At 41.1% G+C, this 25,133-nt stretch overlaps 1 protein-coding gene across 1 annotated transcript in view; it reads left to right on the top strand.

Annotated features, from left to right (window-relative positions):
• LOC309558690 (dynein axonemal heavy chain 7-like) overlaps positions 1 to 25,133 on the top strand; it is a gene marked incomplete at both ends in the record, with an annotated part of 107,477 nt that overhangs the window by 65,200 nt on the left and 17,144 nt on the right. Inside the window, 3 exons of the mRNA XM_082261748.1 lie at positions 2,985 to 3,159; positions 9,196 to 9,280; positions 15,977 to 16,157. Of these exons, the coding sequence (XP_082117874.1) occupies positions 2,985 to 3,159; positions 9,196 to 9,280; positions 15,977 to 16,157 (441 nt within the window). The remainder of the gene's footprint in view (positions 1 to 2,984; positions 3,160 to 9,195; positions 9,281 to 15,976; positions 16,158 to 25,133) is intronic.

Below are 25,133 nucleotides of genomic sequence, written 5' to 3'. Positions count from 1 at the left end.
GGTGTGATAGGAGCGGAGCCATATGCCTGTTAATTATTTCATTAGCGCAAGCATAGTGTTCTGCTACTTTCACACCTATATATGTGTATGTGTATATATACAGACGTGTGTGTGTATATATACCCCTATACAGAAGTTCAGACGTCATGCCTGACTCCAAACATGTCCTCAAAAAAGCCCTATAAACGCCTGCAGCAAAAAGCAGGGTGACAGGCGAGAAGCCATATCGCTGTTCTATAAGTGACCTAAGAGCAACGATCTTTTCTCTATAGCGGTCACCCTGAAATGGAAGGGTTTGGTCACCCTGCCATAGCAGTCAGAGTCAGTTCACCCTACAGTACACTACGGTCACCCTGGCACTTAACACTTTCCCTACAGAAATTAGATTTTTGAATCTAACTAAAGTGGAAAATAGCACCCTAACTACACTAGATATCCCTTTCCTCACACTAATAATTGCTAAATGACACTTTGAAGCAGAAGTAACAGAACTGCTTCCACTCTCTTCCACGTCCCTGTATTACAATGCTAGGAATTTGGCAGGGCTATCTTATATACTGGGGGGCATATTCACTAATGATTGGCCTCTGGACCCCCTAGTCACTCCAATCACATTCCTAGCATTCTCCTGCCCCCTCAATTGGCTTTTACTGATGGTTCTGGTCCAATCACGGGCTTTTAAAGCCCATTTCCTGTCCCATTGCATTTTGGTCGGTTCTGGTTGCCGAATTCCGAACTTTTTCAGCAAAAAGTTCGGAATTCGGCCGAATTTCGAACACCCAATGTTCGGGTCGAACCAATGGTCGACCCAAACCGTTCGATCATCCCTACTGGCTAAGTATAAATTGTATGACCTTGGCCCCTTTATCCCCCTCTGCGGGAGACCATTAGCGGTGGGACTCGCACAGCCTTTGAGTGTTCGTGGCCGTTGGGCCCTGGCTCACACACCATCTCATACAATACCTTCTCCACGCCTCAGTGGGATCCATACTTACGCTCATTTTCTGAAGAAGCCGTCTCGGTGAAACCGATCAAAATGTTTTAGCGTAAAGAACCAATTCATGTCTCATGTTTGTACTTAGCATATACAATCAGCTCGTTTTGTCTACATCTCTGTGTATCTAATTTTAAATGTGATATGTTAATAAAATTTATATGTATTTTAACATGATTTATCCGTTATTGGATGTATTAGTACAAAGGGTAAATATGCACCTTTAATATCCATAAACTTGTTAATGTGATTAAACAATTCCACATATATGTACTAAGAGAAAATATGGATTGTATTTGTAAAGCCACAAGAAACAACTGTCAGGCATCTCCCCAACATTCCCTGTTACCCTAAACCGGTTGCAGTGTCAGAACTGAACTGAAACTAAAAACAATAAACTTTATTTTTCATTTGCATCTGCGTGTATTTTTTCACCTTTAATGCACTATGAACTAATTGCATGGATGCAGGTGAGCGGCCCAATGCCTCTCACATTAGGACGACTGTGCCCATGCAACTGCATGTCCTAATAGTCAGATATTAGTGGGCTGCCAGTTACAGACGTGCCAAAAAATAGCTTGTTTGTGAAATAAAGGCATCGTCGCCTGCATAAACGAAGCTTATTGTTCAACAATGCAGTATGTTCTGAGAATGGTGGAGGAGTGGACAAATGGCAGGATCCCCCCTACCGATTCACAGAATGCATTACATTATGGGACAATAATAGTATGAGTTCTGTGAATAGCAGAGAGGGCATGAAGGTGTGGGCGAGTGGCGCATCATTTCATGGTTGTCACTGGAACAGGAAGTGACAGTTTTCAAGAGTATTTAATCCTCAGCATTTGTTAGCCTAACACAGCCTTTTTCAACCAGGGTGCCCTGGGGTTTCTTCAGGGGTGCCTTGGCAAAATGCCTAAAAATTGCCCAAAAGTTGTATACAAGCTGGCGTGTGGATGAAGGCTGGCTTTTAGTTCCACAAAGCCACAGGTTTTTATTGTGCACCATTACAACCTTCTAGCTGCCAGCGTCCAATAGCTTCATCAGCTGATATGAAGGATGTCAGTCGCCTGCACAGCATCCTTGTATCCCCCTCTCCTACCCCTCTCCATCAGTGTTTAGGTCACATTAGCTGAGTAATGGAGAAAAACTGAGGGAGAAGTGAAACATTGGAATACTAGTCAGTACCAGTTTGCAAAAGTGTATTTGCTTTGGAAGAGTAAATTCCCTCTAACGTTGGGTGTCCTATGTGTTGATGCTGCTGCATTATGTAAAGCTATTAGAATAATTTTTACATTTTAGCATGGGGTGCCTCGAGACTGTGCACAATGTTTAAAGGGTGCCTCAATATTGTCCATAATTGACTGAAAAAAGGTTGAAAAACACTGGTCTAACACATTAAGCACAATAAAATCAACATTTCCCCATTAAACTATTTTTTTTAATTCTTACTCCAGCACTTGCAGTTTACAGCTTTCACTGCTGCTGGCTTCTGCTCCCTCAGTGCTGCTACCCTGAACTTCTTGTTTTCACAACCAGGAGTTACCAGTGCAGTCTGCAGTCTGCAGTCAGCCTGTTAGTTTTGGGAAGGGAGGAGCAGGGGAGTGCCTTGCTATTTTAGGCTATGGGGCTGTATATTTAAATTGAAGCATACAGTGCAGGAAGACACAACTCTAGTCCCCGCATATGTGCAGCGTATGGGCATTAAAGCCCACCCTTTTGCTGTGGCACACATTTTTTAAATGGGCAGCAACAGGTTAAGGGGAAATCCCCTCCTTTTGGGACGCAAAATGGGGGGAAAACTTACAATACAAACGGCAACAAAAATAAATTAAAAAATCCCCAACCAGAATTGCAACTATTCCACACTTTATCCAAAACTAAGATGTTTGCTTTTAATTCACTTTACCTGCATAAAAAATATGCATTTTTAAAAATGTTTGTCTAAATAACAGTTCTGTGTGATTTTCCTATTTTTTTTTTTTTTATTTAGGATTATCTGCCATGCCAAATCACAAGAGAAGCAAACTCTTGCATGCGAGTTTCCCAGTGTATGAACAATCAAAACCTGATAATCTGTCGGCCAGACTTTCACAAAATACACAAAATAGTTATTCCCACCCAAAGAAACACAGAGAGGATTTCAGAAGTGCCCTTGTTGATATTATGTAAGTTTCTTAATTTTCCTTTTCTATTTACAGGTACCTGTTATTCAATTTGTATGCTAGAGCAATTTATTCACCTTAAATATAGACATAATGAGGCTGATTTACTAAAGAAGCTGAAAAGGTTCACACAGTAAATTGTGAGAAATTACTCACTTCAATTACCCAGTCATGTTTAGATGAAATAAATAAACTGGAGTTTGCTTTTTGCATGGTAGCTGCAGCTGAAGAGACAAATGAGTTGGTATCTAGTGTAGCACCCTCCTAGGTAGGTGCTAGTGAGAGAGTATAGTTTTGAGCTCTGTCTGCTTACCAGAGGAGCTGCAAGTAAATCTATATTGCGCTTTGCCTATCAGGGAGCAAGATCTATTAGTGAGGTCTGCTCATTGTGCTCAGTATGCCATTCATTCAGTCTGAAGAGTGTTTCACACTGGTCCAATAGGGAGACCTGTTGGACAGTGGGAGGAAACCTGACAAACTGGTGCAAAGGTTTTTGATACAGTCCTGGTGATTGGTAGAGGGCAGGTCACCTCGGTGCATTCTAGGATACTGTATAAAAGCCAGAAGCACGTGCTGCGGGGTCTTTGGCTGGAGAGCGGAGTCCCGGAGGGAGGGGGGCAGCTGCCTTCTCTGGAGAGGTGCCATGCGGCCGCAGGAAGTCATGCTGAGGGTCAGAGGAGCAGTTGAGAGGAGCTAAACCCAGAGGTCCAGGAGAGCTGACTGAGAGGGGAGACACTGGAGACCCTGGGACTACAGTATCATGAGTACAGGGACTTGTGTCAAGAGGCCTGACCTGAGGGGGGCCACCCCTGCTAGTAGGACAGGCAGTGGACGGGTGTCAGCCGAAGAGGAGAGAGAGAATACTAGGGAGAGTGTTCTGAAGATAACAACTTGTTCACTGAGTCTTCTCGGGGCTTACGAGGCTTAATCCACATTCATCCAAAGTGGCTGGATGAATCAACAGCCTAGCTGTTTCAAATCTATAGTAAAGCAGAGAAGATAGGAGTCTTCAATCACTGTGAATTGTTAAAGTTGGAGTATTCCACTATTTCCTTCTCCTATCCCCATTTTACAATAAACCACAAAACAACCAAATACCCCTGGACTGATAATTGGAGTGTGAGCCAAGGAGAATCAAGGACTTGTCTTTACTTATGGCGGGGTGCTGGTAATCAGGGGGAACCTACAAAGTAAATATCAAGCAGTCCCTACGGGGGCAGTGCTACACTACTGTAAGAAGTTTCTTTAGGTACAGCCATCCAGTTAGTGGTTCTGCATAAAGATATTTGTTGAATGTTGACAGCGCTTGCATGACCTCCCCAGCTGCGGGTAGAGCTAAGACTTGTCTAGATTCAGTGTAAAGCTGGATATACAACAAACGGATTCCCCCATCCACATAAGTGAGGTGGATGGAGGAGTCCTCCCCACTCTGCTATTGTATTCTGACAGCGGGGGTGATTCCTCCATTGCTAGTATACACGATTAGCAGTGCAGCTTGTCGGCTGCAGCTGCTGATCGAATTAAAGTTCTCCAACAGTCCCATTCTACAGAAACAGATCTACTGAGCTCTTTTGTCTTTACTTCTCCTGTGGGTCGCAGGAGTGCACTTAGTTCTGCACTCTTGTGACCAAGATTCAGCCGAACTGCAGGTAAATATTTAAACCCTTACATATTGCCTCTTGGCTTCAGGTGATACACAGAGATGAAACAAATACTCCGACATAAGTTGTACCTGTTTTTATCTGCTACCTTCTCTTCTCTACATCCATTCAAAGTCCAGAATTTTTAAAGCTTGTCTGAGCTACCAGAAAACAGGGGGTGGGGAGCATAAATTACACACTGCACAACTCAGTAAGGAGAGCTCTGAGAGCTGATTGGAGGGAAGGGACACCCCCCCTCTTCACACATCACACAGGAACAGGCAGTCAATCACAGGCTGTGTGCTGGGTATCTTTCCCCTGTCACCTTTTTTCTCTTGGTGTCAGGAAAACTTGTGAGACGTGACCCATGCAGATAGCAGAGGTAAGGGGAGCAGACAAAAGTCTGGATGTACACACTATAAAAGGATATGCTTTGTTCCTATTTCATGTTTACAACCATAAGTTACACTTTAAGTTGGAACATTGGAATGTGGTATACAATTTTTTTTATCAGGAATGCTCTCATTGGAACTTTTTCCAGAATTTCATTAAAAATTCATGTTTCTCTTTGGGTTGGGCAACAAGGAAAGGACTAAAAATGTATATTATGTAAAGGGCTGCACAGTATGTACCTGCTATGTAAATACGGTAATGCAAATTACAATAGGTAAAGTTTCTACTTGTCAACATCTGACATCAGGAATAAAGCAAGTTTGTTCATAAATTTATTTGATTTCCATTCAGTTCAAATATATATATATATATTTGTGGATGCTCTTTATTTTGACAATAGCGGGTGATCTTTGAATGAATTAACAAGATAGACTTCACAGTGTTTGTTGATAGCGATGATGATTCCACCAAACAAGTGGCAGAAGTAGAAATCCAAAATGTATTTTTTTCAGCGTAGCCAATTTATTTTTAGAAAAAATGCCGAGAGACTATCAGTCTAGTTGAATAAGGTTCTGATACTAATCAACGCAAGCCAAAGTATAGTTTTGGATCATCATCTGAAGAACTGAACTTAATTAGTATTTGCACACAACTCTATTCATGTACTGTATCCCTTTGCTTCACACAGTGCAGTTACTAAAATAAATAAGTGGAAAAAGAAATTAAATACATTTCTATGTTACTCACTTCAGACTACTTCTACATTTTTTTGGTCATAAGCTAAAAGATAAAAAGTTTGTAACCCAACATCAATGTAAGCATATACAGTTGTGTTAAAAATAATAGCAGTGTGTTTAAAAAATTTAGTAGCGCTCCAAATCCTTATAATAGCTTTTATTTCTATACACACAAATGCAATTTGAAGGCTAGACAGTCTATTCCAAATCAAAACATGGTGAAAAAAGTTATTACTTTACAGAAAGTGAGGAAAAAGGAATATTAGGCTTTTCCAAAAAATAGCAATGTCTGCATTTTTCTTTACAAACTCAATTACTGTATAAACTGGAAAATGCTTGAGGATTTTAGCTTTCCTGTGAATCAATAAACTAATATTTAGTTGTATAACCACTGTTTCTGAGAACTGCTTCTCATCGGTGTTGCATGGAGTCGACCAACTTCTGGCACCTGTGAACAGGTATTCCAGCCCAGAACGATCGCAATACATTTCACAATTCCTCTTCATTTCTTGGTTTTATCTCAGAAACTGCATTTTTTATATCACCCCACAAGTTTTCTATTGGATTAAGGTCCGGGGATTGGGCTTGTCACTCCATAACATTAATCTTGTTGATCTGGAACCAGGATGCTGTTCGCTTACTGGTGTGTTTGAGGTCGTGCCTTGTTGAAACCGCCATTTCTTGGGCATTTCCTCTTTGACCTTAGGCAACATGAACTCTCCAACTATTTTGATGTATTTAAACTGATCCATGATCCCTGGTAGGCGGTAAATAGGCCCAACACCATAGTGTGAGAAACATCCCCCTATCATGATGCTTGTGCCACCATGCCTTACTATCTTCACAGTTTACTGTGGCTTGAATTCAGTGTTTGGGGGTCATCTGACAAACTGTCTGTGGCCCCTAGATCAGTCCACAAAATGTTGCACAATTTCTCATTAGGCCAGTCAATGTGTTCTGTGGCAATTATAACCTCTTCAGCACATGTCGTTTTTTCAACAATGGAACTTTTGCAGGGGCTTCTTGCCGATAGCTTGGCTTCACGTAGGTGTCTTCTAATTGTTACAGTACTCACAAGTAAATTTAGACCTTCTTTGATCACCCTGGAGCTGATCATCTGCTGAGTCTTTGCCATTTTGGCTATTCTTCAATCCATATGAATGGTAGTTTTCCGTTTTCTTCTACTTCTTTCTGGTTTTGGTTGCCATTTTAAAGAATTTGTGATCAATTTTGCTGAGTAGCCTATCAGTTTTTCTACTTCTTTTTATAGGGTTTCCCCTCTCCAATCAACTTTTTATATTCAAAGTATGCTGTTTTTATGAACAATGTTTGGAATGGCCCATTTTACTTGGATTTTCAGGGAGAAATGCACAATACCCAGCATGAACAATATTTGCTGCCTTCATCCTTTCATAAGGGACACATGTTTTTTTCACAGACTGAATGACCTCACCAATTAAATTCAACACTGCTATTTTATTTAACACGCCCCTTTCAATTAATGATTCACTTACACAGAATCTGCAGCATGCATGCCATGAGTGTTGGGCCTGTTGGTTTTCTATTATCTAGTAAATTATTTGCCATGTAGAAATATAATTTATACCAAAAACAGTGATTGATCTGGTTAGTGATGTTGGACTATTATTTTGAACACAACTGTATATATAACACATAGAGAATCATTTAACGCATTTGAAAACACAACATTTAAAGTCGAACTGAAATAAAACAAATTGTTCCTAAGTAGTACAGTAAAGATAGTAAAAGATTTATGTTTTGTCTTGAAATAACAGTGCACAACCTGTGCCAGCTCCATGCATCCTAGCAACCAGTGACACTGCAGCCCGGCATCTTAGTGGCAATTGAAGAAACAGAGGAATTAGAAAAGGGGAACTGACGCACCCCCTCCCTCTGTGTCTGGTGGCCAAGAAAAGTGCTGACAATCATAGCTAATAATTTATCTCCTTGCTAGATACATGGATGTAGGTGGCAGCCTGCTGTCGACTAGGCATTCCTACCGATGAGACCAGCTAGAAAAATGGGACATAATGCTACATACACTTTGTGGCCTGGGGGATGGGGCAACAAAGAAAAAGTGTAGTGAGACTTCTCCTTTTAAAGAGGAACTGAAGTTCAGCTTACAGTGCCAAGCCGGTCTCTTGAGTCCTGGGATGACTAGTTCCTGTGCATGCATGGGAGTGATGTCAGTCCCGCTGGCCAACGAAGAAGCCTGAAAACTGGCACTCAGTATTCATCCCTTTAGTTCCGCTTTAACATCAACATTTTGTTTAAAGGAAATGGCTTTGTAAAGTCAGAAGGTTTTTTATCTTAATGCATTCTATGCATTTAGATAAAAAGCCTTCTGTGTGCAGCAGCACCTCTCATTCCCCCTATTACTTACCTGAGCTGTATCTCTATCCAGCGATGTCCACGGTCCCTCGTGATTGGCTGAGACACAGCAGCGACGCCATTGGCTCCCGCTGCTGTCAATCAAAGTCAGTTAGCCAATCAGGAGAGAGGGGGCTGTGCCAAACAGCAGCTCTGTGTCTGAATGGACACATGGAGCTGCAGCTTGGCTCCGGCGCCCCATAGCAAGCTGCTTGCTGTGGGGGCACTCAACAGGAAGAATGGGCCAGGAGCAGCGAAGTGGGACCTGAGAAGAGGAGGATCTGGGCTGCCCTGTGCAAAACCACTGCAAAGAGGAGGTAAGTATAACATGTTTGTTATAAAAAAAAAACATGAGACTTTACACTCACTTTAAGGCCCCTTTCACACTTGTGTGACCTAAAAGTTGTGTGATTTTGCCACAATTTTGACACGATTTTCACTGGACTTGAAGCAATGCCTGTGTAATCTTGAGGCCTATGAACCTCAAAACGCATCAAAGCCAGACCAAAGTAGTGCAGGGACTACTTTGAACTTGAAGTAGCACAGATATAAACAGTACTCATTGGAAATTATGGAGTACGATTTGTCATACGACTTTGCAGTCCCAAGTCGTAGGACAAGTCGCACAAGTGTGAAAGGGGCCTAAGACTACATTAGGGTCAAGTTATCATTATCACTTGTACATTAGGTTAATTTTGGTGGTCTTTGGTAGCATGAAAAACATACACTGCACTGCCATGTGCTACAGATTAAGCAATGAACATGTGCTGTTTCATTTTTTTACTTTACTGAATGAAAAGATGCAAATTAAAAAATACTCCCTTTACCCATTTTTAATAATCCTATCGGTTTCTCGTTTTTTTTTGTTGTTTTATTAGGAAAAAGGATGCCTCTTCTTTTTCAGATTTTCAGGTAGATCAAACTACTTCTGCAGGAACATCAGCTTTAGATAAAGACCTTTTGGTAAGTGTATGTGCCACATTGAGGTGTACTAAGTTACTAAGTTTAGTTACCATTACCTAAACCTGTGCCCAGGGAAATACAGTATAATACCAACATGGTAAAAGAGGCAAACAATAAAATACATTTTCAACTGAGCATTCTGGTTCAAAATACATAGCAGATCTATAGAGAACAGCCAAATAAATGGTGCTAAAGACTACAGAAAGAAGTCACAAGAATCACGCTAGCAAGCTCCCTAAGGCTCCATTCACACCTAGACGATTTTAATCGTAGGACACATTTTCAATGCCATTACTCCTTAATGGCAGCCCAATCACGGTGCGATTTTTGCTACAACAAAATTGTGTTGCAGTTGCAGCAAATCGCAACTTGTGATGCTATCGCTCGAAGGAAGCTCCTGCTCCTTTTTGAGCGACAAGCTTCACATGTTGCGATATTGCCACGATTGCAGTGCGATTTTGCCGTGACATTCGCAAAATCACACAGCAATTGGGTGCCAATAAGAAGTAATGGCATCGCAAATGCGTCCTTTGTTTTGACGCAATTTGGAATCATAGACAGAATTGCGGCGATTCTGCCCATGATTCAAATTGCCTAGGTGTGAATGGAGCCTAAATGCAGCCAAGATTGACCACTGACAAACAAAAACTGCTAATAAAGAAGTATATTTTATATAAAACACATTTCTTATATAAAGTAAAACATTTACAGAAATAAAGGTGTAAGCCCATAAGAATATTATATCAAATAATTTTTTAATAACTGTAAAAGAAATATAAAGAATATGTTTAATACATAAAACGGTATTACCAGAGCCAATACTCTAATGTTGTGTTTCCTTAGGGTTATCCTGAAATACCACTTAAAAAAATAATTTTGGCAGAAAATCTGCAAAATGAACATTTGCTGATTTAAATTTAAAACTCAATTTTTGTCAAAAAAAAAAAAAAAACGTTGGAAAATGTTAAAAAAAAACGTAATGAACCCAGAATGAAAAATGTATAATCTTGCATCTTACCAATCCTTAGATGTGGTGGCTTTTTCGCTATGTTTTTACCTGGTGATCTGGTCACTAACACACCTCCTGTTTTAGAGTGCCCCAATCTGGGTGAAGGAGCACAGGGGAACCTTCGGACAGCAGCATTGTCAGTCTAGGAAAAGGGTTGTACGGTTAAAGCCAAACTCCAGCTCACACTTTATAAGCAGTTACAGGATAAAGGTTTTACATTATTAATTAAAAGCTGATCATTGTAAGGACCGCTGCCAGTGGTAAATGGTTTGTCTCAACACTCAACCTGCTAAATTTGCAGGAGAGCTTGCTCTGTTGAAAAACAACAGACTTTCTGGCTAGATAAGTGTTTCTCAACCTTTTTTCAGTCAATGCACCCTTTAAAAATGATAGACAATCTTGAAGCACTCTTTATAAATTGACAGTCTCGAGGCAACCCCATGTTAAAATGTGAAAACTATTCTAAAATGTTTACATAATGCAGCAACATCTACAAGTCCAAGTACGACACTCAACGTTAGAGGTGATTTATTCTTCCAAAGCAAATACATTTTTGCAAACTGGTACTGACTAGAATTCCAATGTTTCTCCATCACTTAGCTAATTTGACCCCACTGCTGATGGAGAGGGAAAGGGGAGGGTCAAACAAGGATGCTATGCAGGCTACTAACATCTTCCTAATCAACCAATGATGCCATTAGTCGTTACAACGCCAGCAGCTAGAAGGTTGTTATGGTGCACAATGAAATCCTGTGACTTAGGGTCCTTTCACACGGGCGATCTGATCAGATCCGCCTGTCAGTTTTTCATGTGGACCTGATCGGATGCTCCATGCATCCCTATGGGACAGCGGGTGTCAGCGGAGACATCTCCGCTGAAACCCGCTGCTATCCGCTTCAGATCCTGTCCGTCAAATCCGGATGAATGGAAACCCTATTTTCCATCCATCCAGAGGATCAGATCGGATGGGATCAGTTGAGGGAGGACAGTCGGTCCGTTCTCATCCGATCTCCCCATAGAGGACAGCGGGGATCTGACAGCTCCGTCTCCGCACACAAAGTGGAGACGGAGCTGTCATCCGGCTGCTCAGCGGGGGTCGGCAGATCGATCCCTCGCTGAGCAGAGAACGGACCTCGTCGGACGCTGACCGTGTGAAAGGACCCTTTGTGTAACTAAAAGGCAGCCTTCATCCACACGCCGGCTTGTATACAAATATTGGGCAATTTTTAGGCATTTTGCCAATGCATGCCTGAAGAAACCTCAAGGCACCTTGGTTGAAAAGGGCTGGGCTAGATCACCTGTTGAAAATAAATGAAAGAAAACCTAAACTAAAACGAATGCAGCCATCACATCTAAGAATTGGTAAGCTACAATATAATAAATGTTTCCCTTCGGATTTAATACCTCTTTAGGATTCTGAAATGCTGGTGTTCTGTGGATGCCATTCCAGTTTCTTCCTCCTCCCTATATAAACATGGAAAATTAATTTTGTAAATTAATAGGCAACTGACTGTGATATGCTATAGACCAGGGCTTTTGAATTAAAATTCAGGGGAGTCTAGTCAGTTACATTTTCTTCCAGCAGACATCAGAATCTAATACAGTATTTGTTCTACAACTCCAATCTTTCACATCACAGTCCCCCCTTTACATCACAGTGCCCTTCTTCTGTTTCAATGGTCCCCCCTTTACATCACGGTGCCCTTCTTCTGTTTCAATGGTATTTATATCATATATTTATATCATACAAAACAGTTGTAAAATGCACAAAATATAAAGAGGTAAGGTGGATCACAAGGCACAACTGTGCATACAAAATTTGCCATACAGGGAGCATGTCTAATATTGCACCAAGCAAAACTATAAAGGGTTCCAAAAGTTATAAAAAGTAAAGGAGACAGCAAGGTCCAAAATTCACCACCGTACTATCAAAAATGAGCAATTAGGGTGTGTGTTCCTCAGCAGACAGATGATATACAGCCTGCACAGCGTTGGCTCAGTCCCATCCTTACCTCAGTGTCTTCAGTTCCCCCTTCGTAATAAAGCCCCCCTCTTTACAGCACAGTCAATCACCTTTACATACCCCCCCCCAAAAAAATCACATGCCCCCTTCTCATCACAGTTCCCTCCTCACAACACAGCCTCCTTTTACATCACAGACCCTTTTTACATTGCAGTCCCCAGCTTTACTTTATAGCTCTCCCCTCTACATGACAGCCCCCCATTTACATTACAGTAAGGTCACTATTTGTCCTTATATCTCAGGGACAGTCCCCGTAGTGAGGGGTCTGACCCAAGGAAACTGGGGTACCCTTGGTTTGTCCCCTGGAGTAAAATTTGTCCCTTGAGTGTAAAGTTTATAGTGTGCAGGCTGCAGTCCGTCACACCGCTAAAGCGGCAGCTCCAGCTGTGCTGTTTCCAACTCACGCAGCAAGCTTTAGATTGGTACAGGCAGTGTGAATAGGAGCCTGTGCACTGCAAATGTTACACCACCCGGTGGCTCCTGGGGATGATGATCCCAACTGTGAGTAACTGCAACTAAAGTAATCCCTGAACTGTTGCTTCTGACCTATAAACGTGTGTAACTTAATCCTGACCCCTGAACTCTGTGCGTTACCTAATGATTAATTCAGAGAATTCATGGGATTAAGTAATGCACAGAGTTCACAGTTCAGGTGACCAGTTTAAGTAACACACAGAGTTCAGGGATCAGGATTAAGACCTGTCACACCTCTCATCCTCTGCCCTGCTGGGAAGAAAACAGCAGCGGCGGCAGCAAGGGGGGCACAGGAACCTGAGTGTTGCGGCGGTCCAGACAGGATTTTCACTCTGTCCGGGCCCGGGTCATGGTCTGCCTTTTAATAACGCTTGCTATAGAAAATCAAGTGTTTTAATTTTCTTACTAGAAGTAAATGAGCTTTGAAACAAGCCTCCACCGACCTCTTTAGCTACAGGCAGGGCTGCTGTTAGAAATCATGGGGTCACTGCTTACCTGACTGGGCTCCCCAACACGCCTCTCTGACATGCATTTTTACTGCCCCAACCGCTCCCCTTTATGCTTCAAAGGCAGTGGGGGGGGGGGGGGAGGGGGCTTGGCAACATATGCTGTTAGTGTGATGCTTTTTTAATACTCTACCTCCCTCTCCATTGTGTCCTGGTTGCAGTCACCCCTCCCTCAAACACAGACCTTAGATACAGCGTGGCATGTCTTTCTTCCTAGGCTCCTCCTCATCTTGACACGTCGGAGCTGAGGAGGAGCCTAGGGGGTAAGCCGATTTCTAACCTTTTCTAAAGGCAGCTGATGGGAGAGATCCCGCTGCTAAAGGGGTATGGGATCATGGCTCAGGTACACCACTGGTTGTCAGATTGACACTTCACAAAATTTGCTTACCTGCCCCCTTACCCACATTCTTTGCTGGGAGAAGATGGGGACTGATAAGCATACTGTAAACTTCTGATGTGACAGTGTTAATGCAAGAGTGCTACAGTGACAGCATGAAACTGGAGAGGAGAGAGCACATCCCGCACCTCCTCCCGGCTCTCTCCTGCTCTTCTGCTTTTCTCATGCAGCGCTAATCTGACAGTAGTAGGGATGCTGCTGTCACTACTCCTGTCAGCCTTGTAGTGGCAGAAACTGTCGCCCTTCAGCTTCCCCCTTACCCTGGCCTTGCTTTGTGTCCCTGCTGCCACCACTGCTGCCTGGATGATGGTCCCTCCACAGACTAAAGTTTGGATTCTGGTTGAGCTTTAGCCTGCTGTCAACTGATTCTGGGTCACACTTCCTTGACCCAAAAGAGAAGTATGGCCAACAAATCTTTGGCCATACTTCTCTTTTAAAGCCCTTGTTGCAACCGGGCCCCATGCTCCAGGGGGCCTGTGCAGCTCCCCTGTACACCTGGATAGGAGGCGCGGCGGAGGCAGCATGTGGAGAAATCACTGTCCTCCTTTTTCCTCCTGTAGCTGCAGGAGGAAAATGGAGGAGATTGGTTCCTCTGTATGCTGTCCCTGCCACTCCTCCTATCCAGTTCACTTGTGTTCTGCTGTATCTGGGTCTCTGTGTGCTCCCCTGGTCCCCCCCCCCCCCCCACTGTGCTGTCATAGTCAAATGATAAGTCATAGTCAAATGATAAAAAATAATACAATTAAAATACCATAAAATAAAAACTACTGACACCAGTGGGTGAACTTCCAGGATCGCAAAGGTCACACTTGCGACCTGGCCCTGGCATTCCACCACCGTGGGAAGGCCCCAAGATGGCAGGGAGGGGGCCCACTGCAGAACTTGTGAAAGGGTCCCGCTGCAGGACCATAATAAAGGGCCTTCCAATGAAGGTAAAGGGCCCCAGGATCAGTGGGAAGAGCCTAAGGATTGAAGGGAAGGGCCCTGGCCAAGGGTCTGGGAGGTCCTTCATGGTTTCTTGAATTGGGGCCCTGAAGGTTCTAGTTACGTCTCTGCCTTGTTGGCTTATTTTTTTGCTGTCAGTGTCCTGTGGAGATTTTCCTTCACTTTCTGTGAAACAACAAAAAATTAAAGAGGTTCTCTACAAAGAGAGGGTAATTTCCCTCTTTGAAAGTTACCATCACAACAAGTGTCTGTTTTTGGAAAAGTTCCCCTCTATTTGGTTTTGGTAGCAACTGCAAAATCTTGGATTTTGCATCACTTTCTCTCTTGGTGAGAGTGGCCATCAGGACAAAAAGAGAGGGTGAATTTCCAAAGTGGGGCCACAGACCGTAATATAAAACATCTAACCCTTGCCCACTCTTTCCAAAACCAAAAAATGTTTTGCCCATACATACACTTTCACTATATGTAATCCTGATACTCCAGCAACAGCCCATAACTCAAATATTTTTAAAACCATGTATATAGGTGAGATTTCTTTTTTTTGGGGGGGTGGGGGGGAGGAGTTATTATAATTGTCAGAAATAATACAGTTTGTGTATTTAGGCTGCTTATAATACCCAGTCACATTCTTCCTTTTATTCTCCCATATTTCGTTGAATACATAGCTCTCAACTGTCCCTGATTTCGAACAAAGTCACTCTGTCCCTATTTCTTCCTCATTTGTCCCTCATTTTGGTCTGATCTATATAGTTCTATTTAAAATGCACTATTTATCTTTCAAAAATTGTTTCCTAGTGCTAAACCTTTCATCCAATTTCTAATTTGTTGCATTTGTTTATTTCAAAACCCAGTATAAAGAAATAGTAGTGGCAAAAAAGTACTTGTGGGTTTATCTAATTTTATTTTTATTTTATTTTGTATAATGCTCCTTTAAAGGGTGTGGCAGGGGTATGTCCTATGCCTACATATTTTTGCTAATAGATGTCCCTCATTCCCATCTCAAAAAGTTGGAAGGTATGTGAATATACTGCATATACTGATGTTTTTTTTTATGGCTTCTGTGTGATATGGCTTATGACCTATTAGAGCAGTCTCCAGGTCTTGGAACCTCTGGACTTTGGTATATATTAGGGAACATTCAGACCTGTGTACTTATTAGCTAAGCCCCCAAGCCTTGGGAATTGCTAGGGAATCATTGGGCTTTGTGACTTACTCCAGTAAGCCTGGGCCTTGGAACCTATTCTGGGTATCATCCAGGCAGCCTCTAATGTTCAGCTTGTTTCAAGTTTGTGGTGATAACCTAATTTAGCTAGTTTGTAATATGTGTCTTTTTAATTTTTAGAGGTACAATTATTATATTAGCCATGGCATTGACACAGAGCATGTAGCACCCATGGAAGAATCTTGGCTCGAACATGTGCTAAACCTAGTTCCAAATCATTTGAAGGTTTATACAGACAGCATTGACCTGCTTTCAGATGAAATGAAAGAAGATTATCTACTTAGTGTTAAGAAAGCCATTGGTAAGTTGTTTTTTATTTGTAATGATGCTTCTACTTTCACATATTTACCATTTATTAAATAACATTTTCTATTAACAGTAGTGAAAGATATTAAGGGAAACCTGCACTGAAAAATATGTAGCCTGCCATTGCTGAACTTGCCTCTTTCTAGTTGCTTGTCTGTTATGCTGATACAAAATATTCAGTACTTTCTGTAGGGGGTATGTTGCAAAAATACGGACCATGAGTATGGTATTGAAGATTATAGACACAAAAATAACAGAAAAAAGACAGCTTTAATAATTCTCCAGATAAAAGCCATTCACTAAAAATGTTTAACCTATTCTCCCTTGAGAAGAGATGCGGAAGAGGGGATATGATTCAAATATACAAATCTTTAAATGGTGACACTATTATTGGGAGGAACCTATTTAACCTAAGGTCTCTAAAGAAGACATGTGGCCACAAAATGAAGTTGGACAAGAAGTGGTTCAATCTTAAACTGCGTAAGGGGTTCTTTACTGTTGGAGAAGTAAGGATGTGGAGATCCCTTCCACAATTGGTGATGTCAGTGGAAAGTATAGATACATTTAAAAACTCTTAGATGTGTTCTCAGCAAACAGTGTTCCGGGGTATTGAAAATGGTAGTGACATAAACACACAAACACGCACACATTCACACACACGCACGCACACACACCTTACCAACTATTTAGCTATGTAACTATATGTAACCATACATGGTTTGTTCATAAAAGCAAGTACTTTGCTACTCACAACACATGTCAAAATAGTATTGGACATGATATCTCATATATACAAAAGATACAAACCAGTATCAATGGACTTGTATTAAAGTGTTTCATGGTTGGTTCCCCTTCCTCAGGATTTGGTTTAAAATTGAAAATATCAAAGTTATTATACAGTGGTCTGAATATCTATTTAAAATACATTTATACAACAATATAAATAAATCACTAAATACAAAATTTAGAGCACTAATTTAGTGTTCTAATAGAACTGGCACAATAGATCTAATTTTAGAATAACAAAGTTATCCACAGTTGTAATTCCATTACAACAGCTCTTATTTCAATAAACTGGATGTGCTAAAGTTAAAAAAATGCTGAAAAATTCTTCCCCATGATAAGAGCGGTGGATCTGTTAGCAGTGTATGTAGGATAAATGCCAAAATAAACAAGTATCGTATACCAAAAATGAAGGAGAATGAACCCCTACCAGAAATACTCCAGAAGTTGGGATATTCTTACTTTAGATAGTATAATACCCATGGAAAATAGGGCACATGATCCCTCCACTTTGGAAGGGGGAGAAGAGTTTGCATATGGTTTTACACACCTTCTCCTTTACCCTTGCTGCAATGTCTACCCTGATTCATGAACAGACCACATTGTGATGGCATACTTATGATGTCAAAGCACTGTACAAGTGCCTGAAAAACCGGTCCTCACACGTGCAAAAAATTGCAAGACAGGAGACCTGCTGAATGAAACTTCTATCCACACAACCACCATCAGAAGTGCTGGTCAAGCCTAAACAGGCTGGTGCAGACACCATAGGCCAATGGCCTGCTCTGTGTTGTTGGCTATGTTCCCTTTTAGTTTAGGTAGTATTTCACTGCCTTTCCTTTCTTTCAACACCCCCTCCCCCTCTTGAATGACTGGCCTGTGTTGTCTGAATCAGCCCATATATGCTCCACCCAATACTTTCGATGGTAGATGTGTTCTGAAGTTTCATGCAGTTAACTCTGTCTGGTTTTCTGGGCCTAACTGTGCATGCGTGGGTACTTTTGTGGGCACACGCTTTTAAGGCACATGCACTATGCGTTGATGTCATGGTCACTGGCATGCCACAGTGGAATGCACATTTTTGGCATGGACCGCATGGAACGCAATTTATTAGGATAGACTTTGCTGTGATGGGTTAAGGGGAAGGTCTGGAGAACCAAAATACGGAGTGGATGGACCAGGCGCCCTTTTTGCTATATTCATTACTCTAATCACTTAGATTGGCTTTTTAACCATACAGCTTACCTAACTAAAGCTCCTGCTGATGTGATCAGAAGCTCAATCTAGCTTTCATTTTCCTAAGAGCCTCAAATACCTTTGCTAGTAAATAAAACAGAACTAAATGAAACAAAAGGCACATTTTTTTTTTTTTTTTTTTTTAGTTTTGGATAGAGTGAAGAGAAATTAGAATACCTGTCAGGTATTTATTGAAGTAAAATTAAAAGAAAGTTCTCAACAGAATTGGAATAAAAGGGACACATTTTTGAGTGGGGACACTAGTTCTGATGACCCTGATGAATTTCCTCTCACTTCCTGTTTTGGCCATGGGACAGTACAAATCTCAACAATGGGACACAGATGACAGAACAACCTGAGAGGTGTTATAACCCTCCCCTTTCAATCAATGGATAAAGTGCAGTACTTTGTGCTCCATTCCATTATTAAATATAAAAATGGTAAAAGTAAATACCCACTGTTAAAAAAATTACCACATTTCATACCCTGTGCTAATACATAAATTAATATTTCTTCTTAGAACATACTCAAAATGGGCTTTACAATATAGTATGTGTGCTGATAATAAACATTCATATTCCTTGTATGTACAATCAGTGCCACTGACCCTATACAAGGTGGCAGTTCACCGGAAGTGACCTCACGGATGTAGCCCCACCCAACGAGTTTTATCTGTTGGACATCTTCAGGGATTCGTGCCATCCTTCATCACTTCTTTGTATTCACGTGCATTCTTTCAGTTTAATGCATCACTAGTGGCAAGCTACAGAACTGCATACTAATTAGTTTCCCTTCATCATCATCTTGTGGATGTTAATGCCGCTTAATTTTGCCTTTGTTCTGTTTGTTGTTGCCAGTGTGCTTCTACAAGATCTTAATGCCAACCAAAGCTGCTGTTAGAAATCATGACACCCTGTACAGCCTACCTGAAAGCCCCCTCCCCAGAAAATCTCAAAACTATATTTGCACAAAAAATGAATAAAAATCCATTCATTCTAAATGGGATGCTAGTGGACTGCATAGAGGTATTCTTTTATCCTTGGACCTGCAAAAGGCGTTTGCTACCATTTTATGGTACTATTTATTTTATGCTTTACAGAAATAGGGTTTTAGCCCTCACTTTCTTTTGACATTAAAGATGCTGTATGAGAACCCTTTAGCTTCCTTCTCAATAAAAGGCCACGGATCCCACACCTTGCAGATACATAGGGGCACTAGGTAGAGATGTCCCTTCTCTCCCCTCCTATAGGGATCCATGGATCTCCTACCTCTTGGGAAATGTCTAGTGTTATCATCACCTTTATTAGGGAACAGATCGTTTCTTGGATTTATCCCCTTTGTCACCTTTCTTTTTCTGCATCGTTTGAAGGGGCTGCCTTCCGCTCCGTCGTGGCATCCCATGTAACCTAGCACCTGAGATATAAACTGGGGTGAGGTGATGGAGGGAATCCCTCTCTGAGGATATTCTTACCATTTGCCCAACTTGGGCACATTTGTTCTGTCTCAGATTGACACATTGGACTGGAAATAATATTTCATACATGCTGACAGGGGTCAGTAAGGGCCCATTCACTTGCTGTTACTTTGTTTGCCTGCAGATTTTGTATGTGTTGCTTTTAACATTTGAAGTCACATAGGTTGATTTCTATAACATTAAAATCAATCAAAAAGCAGCGCTAACAGGTATGTATGTATAAATAAATTATAGACTGTGATCAGAATATTAAAATGGGTAAAAAATAAAGTGCATGTCGTGATCAACAAGTACAAAATTAATAAATATTGAAGTGCAAAATAATGTTACAATAATATGTCCATTGTGCAACCATGTGCAAAATACAAAATATATGGGTTAAAGTGCAGTCCAAAAAGGTTCCTTCAAAGAACTAAAGTGCTGGAAAGGTGCTCAAAATAGTCCATATAGGTGCCCAAGTGCTCTTCAGGAAGAAAAACTACTTTGGGCTATAACATTGTCTGTTAAGTTGTGAACTTTAATATGCATTTTCTTTTCCTGCCTTTTTATATAACATATTCCCTATTTTTTCTTTAAGGAAGACAATTGTACTCATGTGTCAACTTCACTATGTTTTGTATTATACCCCCTTTTTTTTGGAAGAAAATAATAAAAAATATTGGAAAAGAAAAATACACTAAAATCATCATAAGTGGACACAAACCTAACATAACCTACAAAATTCCTGCTAAATCTGAGATAAAAATTGTATTGAGTTAATAAAGTTATGTGTGTAAATTAGGTCTTGGGGCTCAATCAGGTAGGTGCTGTAGCCTGTACAATGTGAATCTGTGTGCAGGCAGCCTATGTTAGGCTATGGGGATGCAGCAGCAGTACGAACACAGCCGCAGGTCTTAACCACTTAATGCAAACCGTCGTAACTGTACGTCAGCTGACTTTAAGTGGTTGTACCGGGGTGATGCCTGCAGCTAGAGTCATCACCCCGGTACCATTTTTTAGAGCCGGCTGTCGGCTTTCCAGGGGTAATGACCAATGTGGCTCGGGAGCCGCTCAGCCGTTACCCCAGCAAGCGGGAGGGGACATACAATTTTAGCTGCTCCCGTTGCCGTGAGCTCGCACACGAAAGAAAACGTATACGGAAGTCGCGCCCGAAAATGGAATTGCTGTGCAAACCACAAATGTGAGGTATCGCCGCGATCGCCAGAGCGAGAGCAATAATTTTAAAAAAAGAGCTACTCTCTAACTCTAAACTGGTAACCGTTAAACATTTTTAAAATGTCGCTTATGGAGATTTTTATTGACCGTAGTTTGTCGCCATTCCGCAGGTGTGCGCAATTTTAAACCATGACATGTTATGTATCTATTTACTTGACGTGACATCATCTTTCGCAGTATACTAAAGAAATGGGTTAACTTTACTGTTTAGTTTTTTTTAAATGCAGTGAAATGTAATTTTTCCAAAAAAATGGCATTTGAAAGACCGCTGCGCAAATACCGCGTGACAAAAATATTGCAATGACCGCCATTTTATTCTCCAGAGTCTTTGCCAAAATATATATATATATATATATATAGATATAATGTTTGGGGGTTCTAAGTAGTTTTCTAGCAAAAAATACTGATTTTTAACTTGTGAACAAAATGTGACAAAAATGGGCTCGGTCCTTAAGTGGTTAAATTGACAGGCATGTGGGTGCAGGTGTACGGCCTTAAACACAGACAGTGTCTATTTGGGGCCACTCACCTGCACACTTATTAAATTAGGAAATCTGACTCTGTTCACACAGCTGCTGCATCCTCATGGAGTGGCAGGCGGCTCCAGCTGCACAAACTGCCCCTTCACGCTGTAAGAACCAGAGAACCCGTGAATGAACCCCTAATTTTTTAATACATTTTTATAATTTTTTAAATTGACCTTTTTTACATTTTTGAAAAACAATGTTTTTTTTTTTTTTACATTTTTTTAAAACTATTGTTTACAATTTGTTATTTTTTTTACATTTTTTTTTTAAACTTATTTTTTTATCATTTATTACAACTCTGGGGCTTGGGTGAAACATCAGGGGTCTAAATAGACCCCTGACATTCCGCCTTTGAGACAGAGAGAAAAATTGAGGACACTAATTATTCAATTCCTCAGCTGCACTACAGATGAATGAACATGAGACAGAGGCTCCTGTTCATTCATCAGCTGAAGAATACTAAACACAGCTTATTATGCTTCAGTTATGAATGAACATAGTGAGTGACACCTTCACCAGCCCCTTTCCTTCTCTCTGTTCTAAACATCCCCCTGTTTCCCCACAGCAGTCGGCAGGAGAGAAAAGCCGCAGGGGGAGGGAATCAGATGTGGGCAGGACAGAGAGGTGGTTGGGTAACGCGCGTGCGGGGGGGGTGCAGTGCAACTACAGGAATGATGCCCTCTGTGTCTTTCCTTCAAGCAGCTGAAAACTACGGGAAGGAGAGAACCCAACTTTTAGCTGCTGCAGAGAGTCACACAGGGCACCGTAATTGCCATGGCACCGATCATCCTCCCTGTTCTGTCCGCATCTGATTTCCCCTGCTGCCTGGGCCCCCCTGTGTACCCAGGCCCCATACAGAGGGACAGGTGGTACCCCCATATTGGTGACCATGATGCAACTACTATCCTCTCTATCACCAGCTCAGATTAAAATAAATTAATCCACTCTACAATTAATCCACTTTAATATAAAACTTACTAACATTGCTCCTTATTTTGTTCTCAATTTCCATATTGTAAAGCACATTTTGAGTATGTTTTAAGAGGAAATATTTACTTATCAGCACAGGGTATAAAATTTGGTAATCTTTTTTTAACACAAAGGTGGTTATTTATGTTTATTTTTTTAAATTTAATTTGTATTAATGAGTACAAAGTGCTGCACCTTTTCCAATAATTGTAAAATATCTCTATTTTCCTAGTCTGCATTATAGATAGGTGTTCAGCAGCTGTTTGCAATTAATAACAGTCTCTTTCCATAGTCACAGGGTGGGTATCCATTTTGTATGATTTCTTTGAAGTCTTCTGGATTGCCTTTTTGTGTGTCTCTTTACATACGGTTAGATATCAATTGTTCCCATTGTTCGCTGCCATATCACTTGTTCTATTCATTGTAAATCAAATAGAGCTTAATACACTGTTGGCAGAGTAAGTGGATTGTTGCCTTGGTTGTTTGGTTTGACTCAGAACAGCAGTGTATACTAAACTGAGCTCCTCATAGGGTTTAGTTAACCTTTTGATTAACACAGTGTATAAAATCAATGCAAAGTATCAGCAGAATAAAAGTAAGACTTATTTCTGAAGCAAGAGAGATTGAACAGAGCAGTAGAAGATGACATGGAAATCTTCCCGTGTCTTATTTGAATCTAAAACCGTATCATATTTAACCCACTGTGAATTAATGGTAGAGATTTTTAGGCAGCCTTGGGGTTCTAATGATTAGTAAGTGACATAGCTTCCAACTGTCCCTGTTTTTGAGGGACTGTCCCAGATTTTAAACATCTGTCCTTTCTTTGTCCTCATTTTGGTCTGATCTATATACTGTAGTTGTATATAAAATGCATTACTTATCTATCAAAAAGCGTTTCCCAGTGCTAAACCTTTCATCCAATTTCTTAATTGCTTCAATTGTAAATTTCAAAAGCCAGTATAAAGGAATAGTAGAATAGTAGTGGTAAAAAAAAAAAAAAAGAAAAGCCCTTGTGGGTTTAAAGCGTTTAACCCAACACTTCATATTCCTAAAATGTGCCTGCTGTACCATGTACTTGTATGAGAAAGTCTCCTGTTCTGTTTGTATTGCTTCCTTTGTGTGAAATCCCTGGTGTTCCTGCTAGTCCCCTTGCTTTCCTATTAAAAACTAACCACACTAGGCAAGAGAGCACATTGTGATCAGTTCTCTAGATATGCTGGGAGCTTAGTGTGCTCTCCTCCAATGATCAGGCTTGTCCTGAAACGCCCCCACTGCACAGTCATTCACTGGAAAGCCCAGTGTGCTGCTGCTTGTCCTCCCCCCAGCTCTTATGCAGCTGAGAACAGAAGGAATGTAATCACGTATAAAAAGGGGAAAAAAAGTATTTACAGTATATATATATATATATATATATATATATATATATATATATATATATATATATATATATATATATATATATTTTATATGTATACTTCTAGTTTAAACTGGGTTGTTTTTACAAAGTGATCACTTACAATCACTTTAACAAATCATTTTGTGTTGGGGGTGTCCTATGTCTACATACTTTTGCTAATAGGTGTTTCTCATTCCCAACTCAAAAAGTTGGGAAGCATTCATGCATCAAGCAAATTAGTGACAAATGTAGATGTAAATCAGACTGCATGTTAGAATAGTCTATGCACCAGTTTTTTGTGTACTTATGACCCCTTTACCGGCAATCCTGGCTAGCAAGCCGAGACAGTTTTGTGCATGTCTGCAACAGAATTACCACTGGAGATGAGACCGATTCAACAAGGTAAGACAGATTCCTACTCAAAACAGAAACTGAGGCCAGCCATGGCATGTCAAATTTTGATCCATCTGTGTGCTGACTGGTTGTACCGTAGTTCATCTATCGATCGACTTCAGTACAACCAGCCTGTCAGGCTATAACCGCCAGCAGTGATCATTGTATCCTGACATTGGGGAAACCTCCCACTGTCAGAATACAATAGCGCAGTTACATAGTTAGTCAGGTTGAAAAAAGAGACAAGTCTATCTGGCTCAACCAAAAACAGTAAAGAAAACACAACCATACAATGCCATATATGGGAGGAATTCCCCCATCAACACTGATTGTGTTGATGGGGGAATCAAGCAATTTTCTTTGCTTCAACCATTGGTTGAAGCAAAGAAAATTACGTCATCTTTGACCAGCCTAAGATGTGGTCAGAGGCAATTTTTTTTATTATAATCATCGCAGTGCTAGTTTAGAGTAGCACAATGGGGATTTATAAATGGTGCTGTATAATTGTAATAAATCCTGTTTCAAATATGCTTTACTGTACTAGTTTAGCAGTGCAACATAATTAATACATATTTTGGTACACTGTAAGTATAGTCAGGAGAAGGTCAGAACTTTAGATATGTGTACTGTTTCTGGTCCAATAAATTAGAAAGTATTTAACCACTTTACCTCTGGCCACTGTGCCTCTACTGCGGCACAGTGGCTCGTTATTGTCCAGCGACGTAGACCTACGTCGCTGGACTCCTCCCCCTGTAGGCGGCGCTCGCGCGCCGCCGGAGGCGCGCTCCCGCTGTTTCCCGATCGTTGGGGAATCTAGTTTGGAGATCCGCCCGCCTGTGTAAACAGAGCGGGCGGATCTCCTAAGTGACAGGGAGTGACAGATCGGAGTGTTCAGCATTGCTGAACATCCAATCTGTCCCTGACTCACTCAGTCACCCCCCCCCACACGTTAGTAAGCACCAGGCATACATTAACCCC

This window comes from Pelophylax lessonae, assembly GCF_965119305.1.
Source record: "Pelophylax lessonae genome assembly, chromosome: 6".
Taxonomy (NCBI): domain Eukaryota; kingdom Metazoa; phylum Chordata; class Amphibia; order Anura; family Ranidae; genus Pelophylax; species Pelophylax lessonae.
The sequence above is the reverse complement of the archived record's forward strand: the minus strand, read 5'-3'. Positions and strand labels throughout refer to the sequence as shown.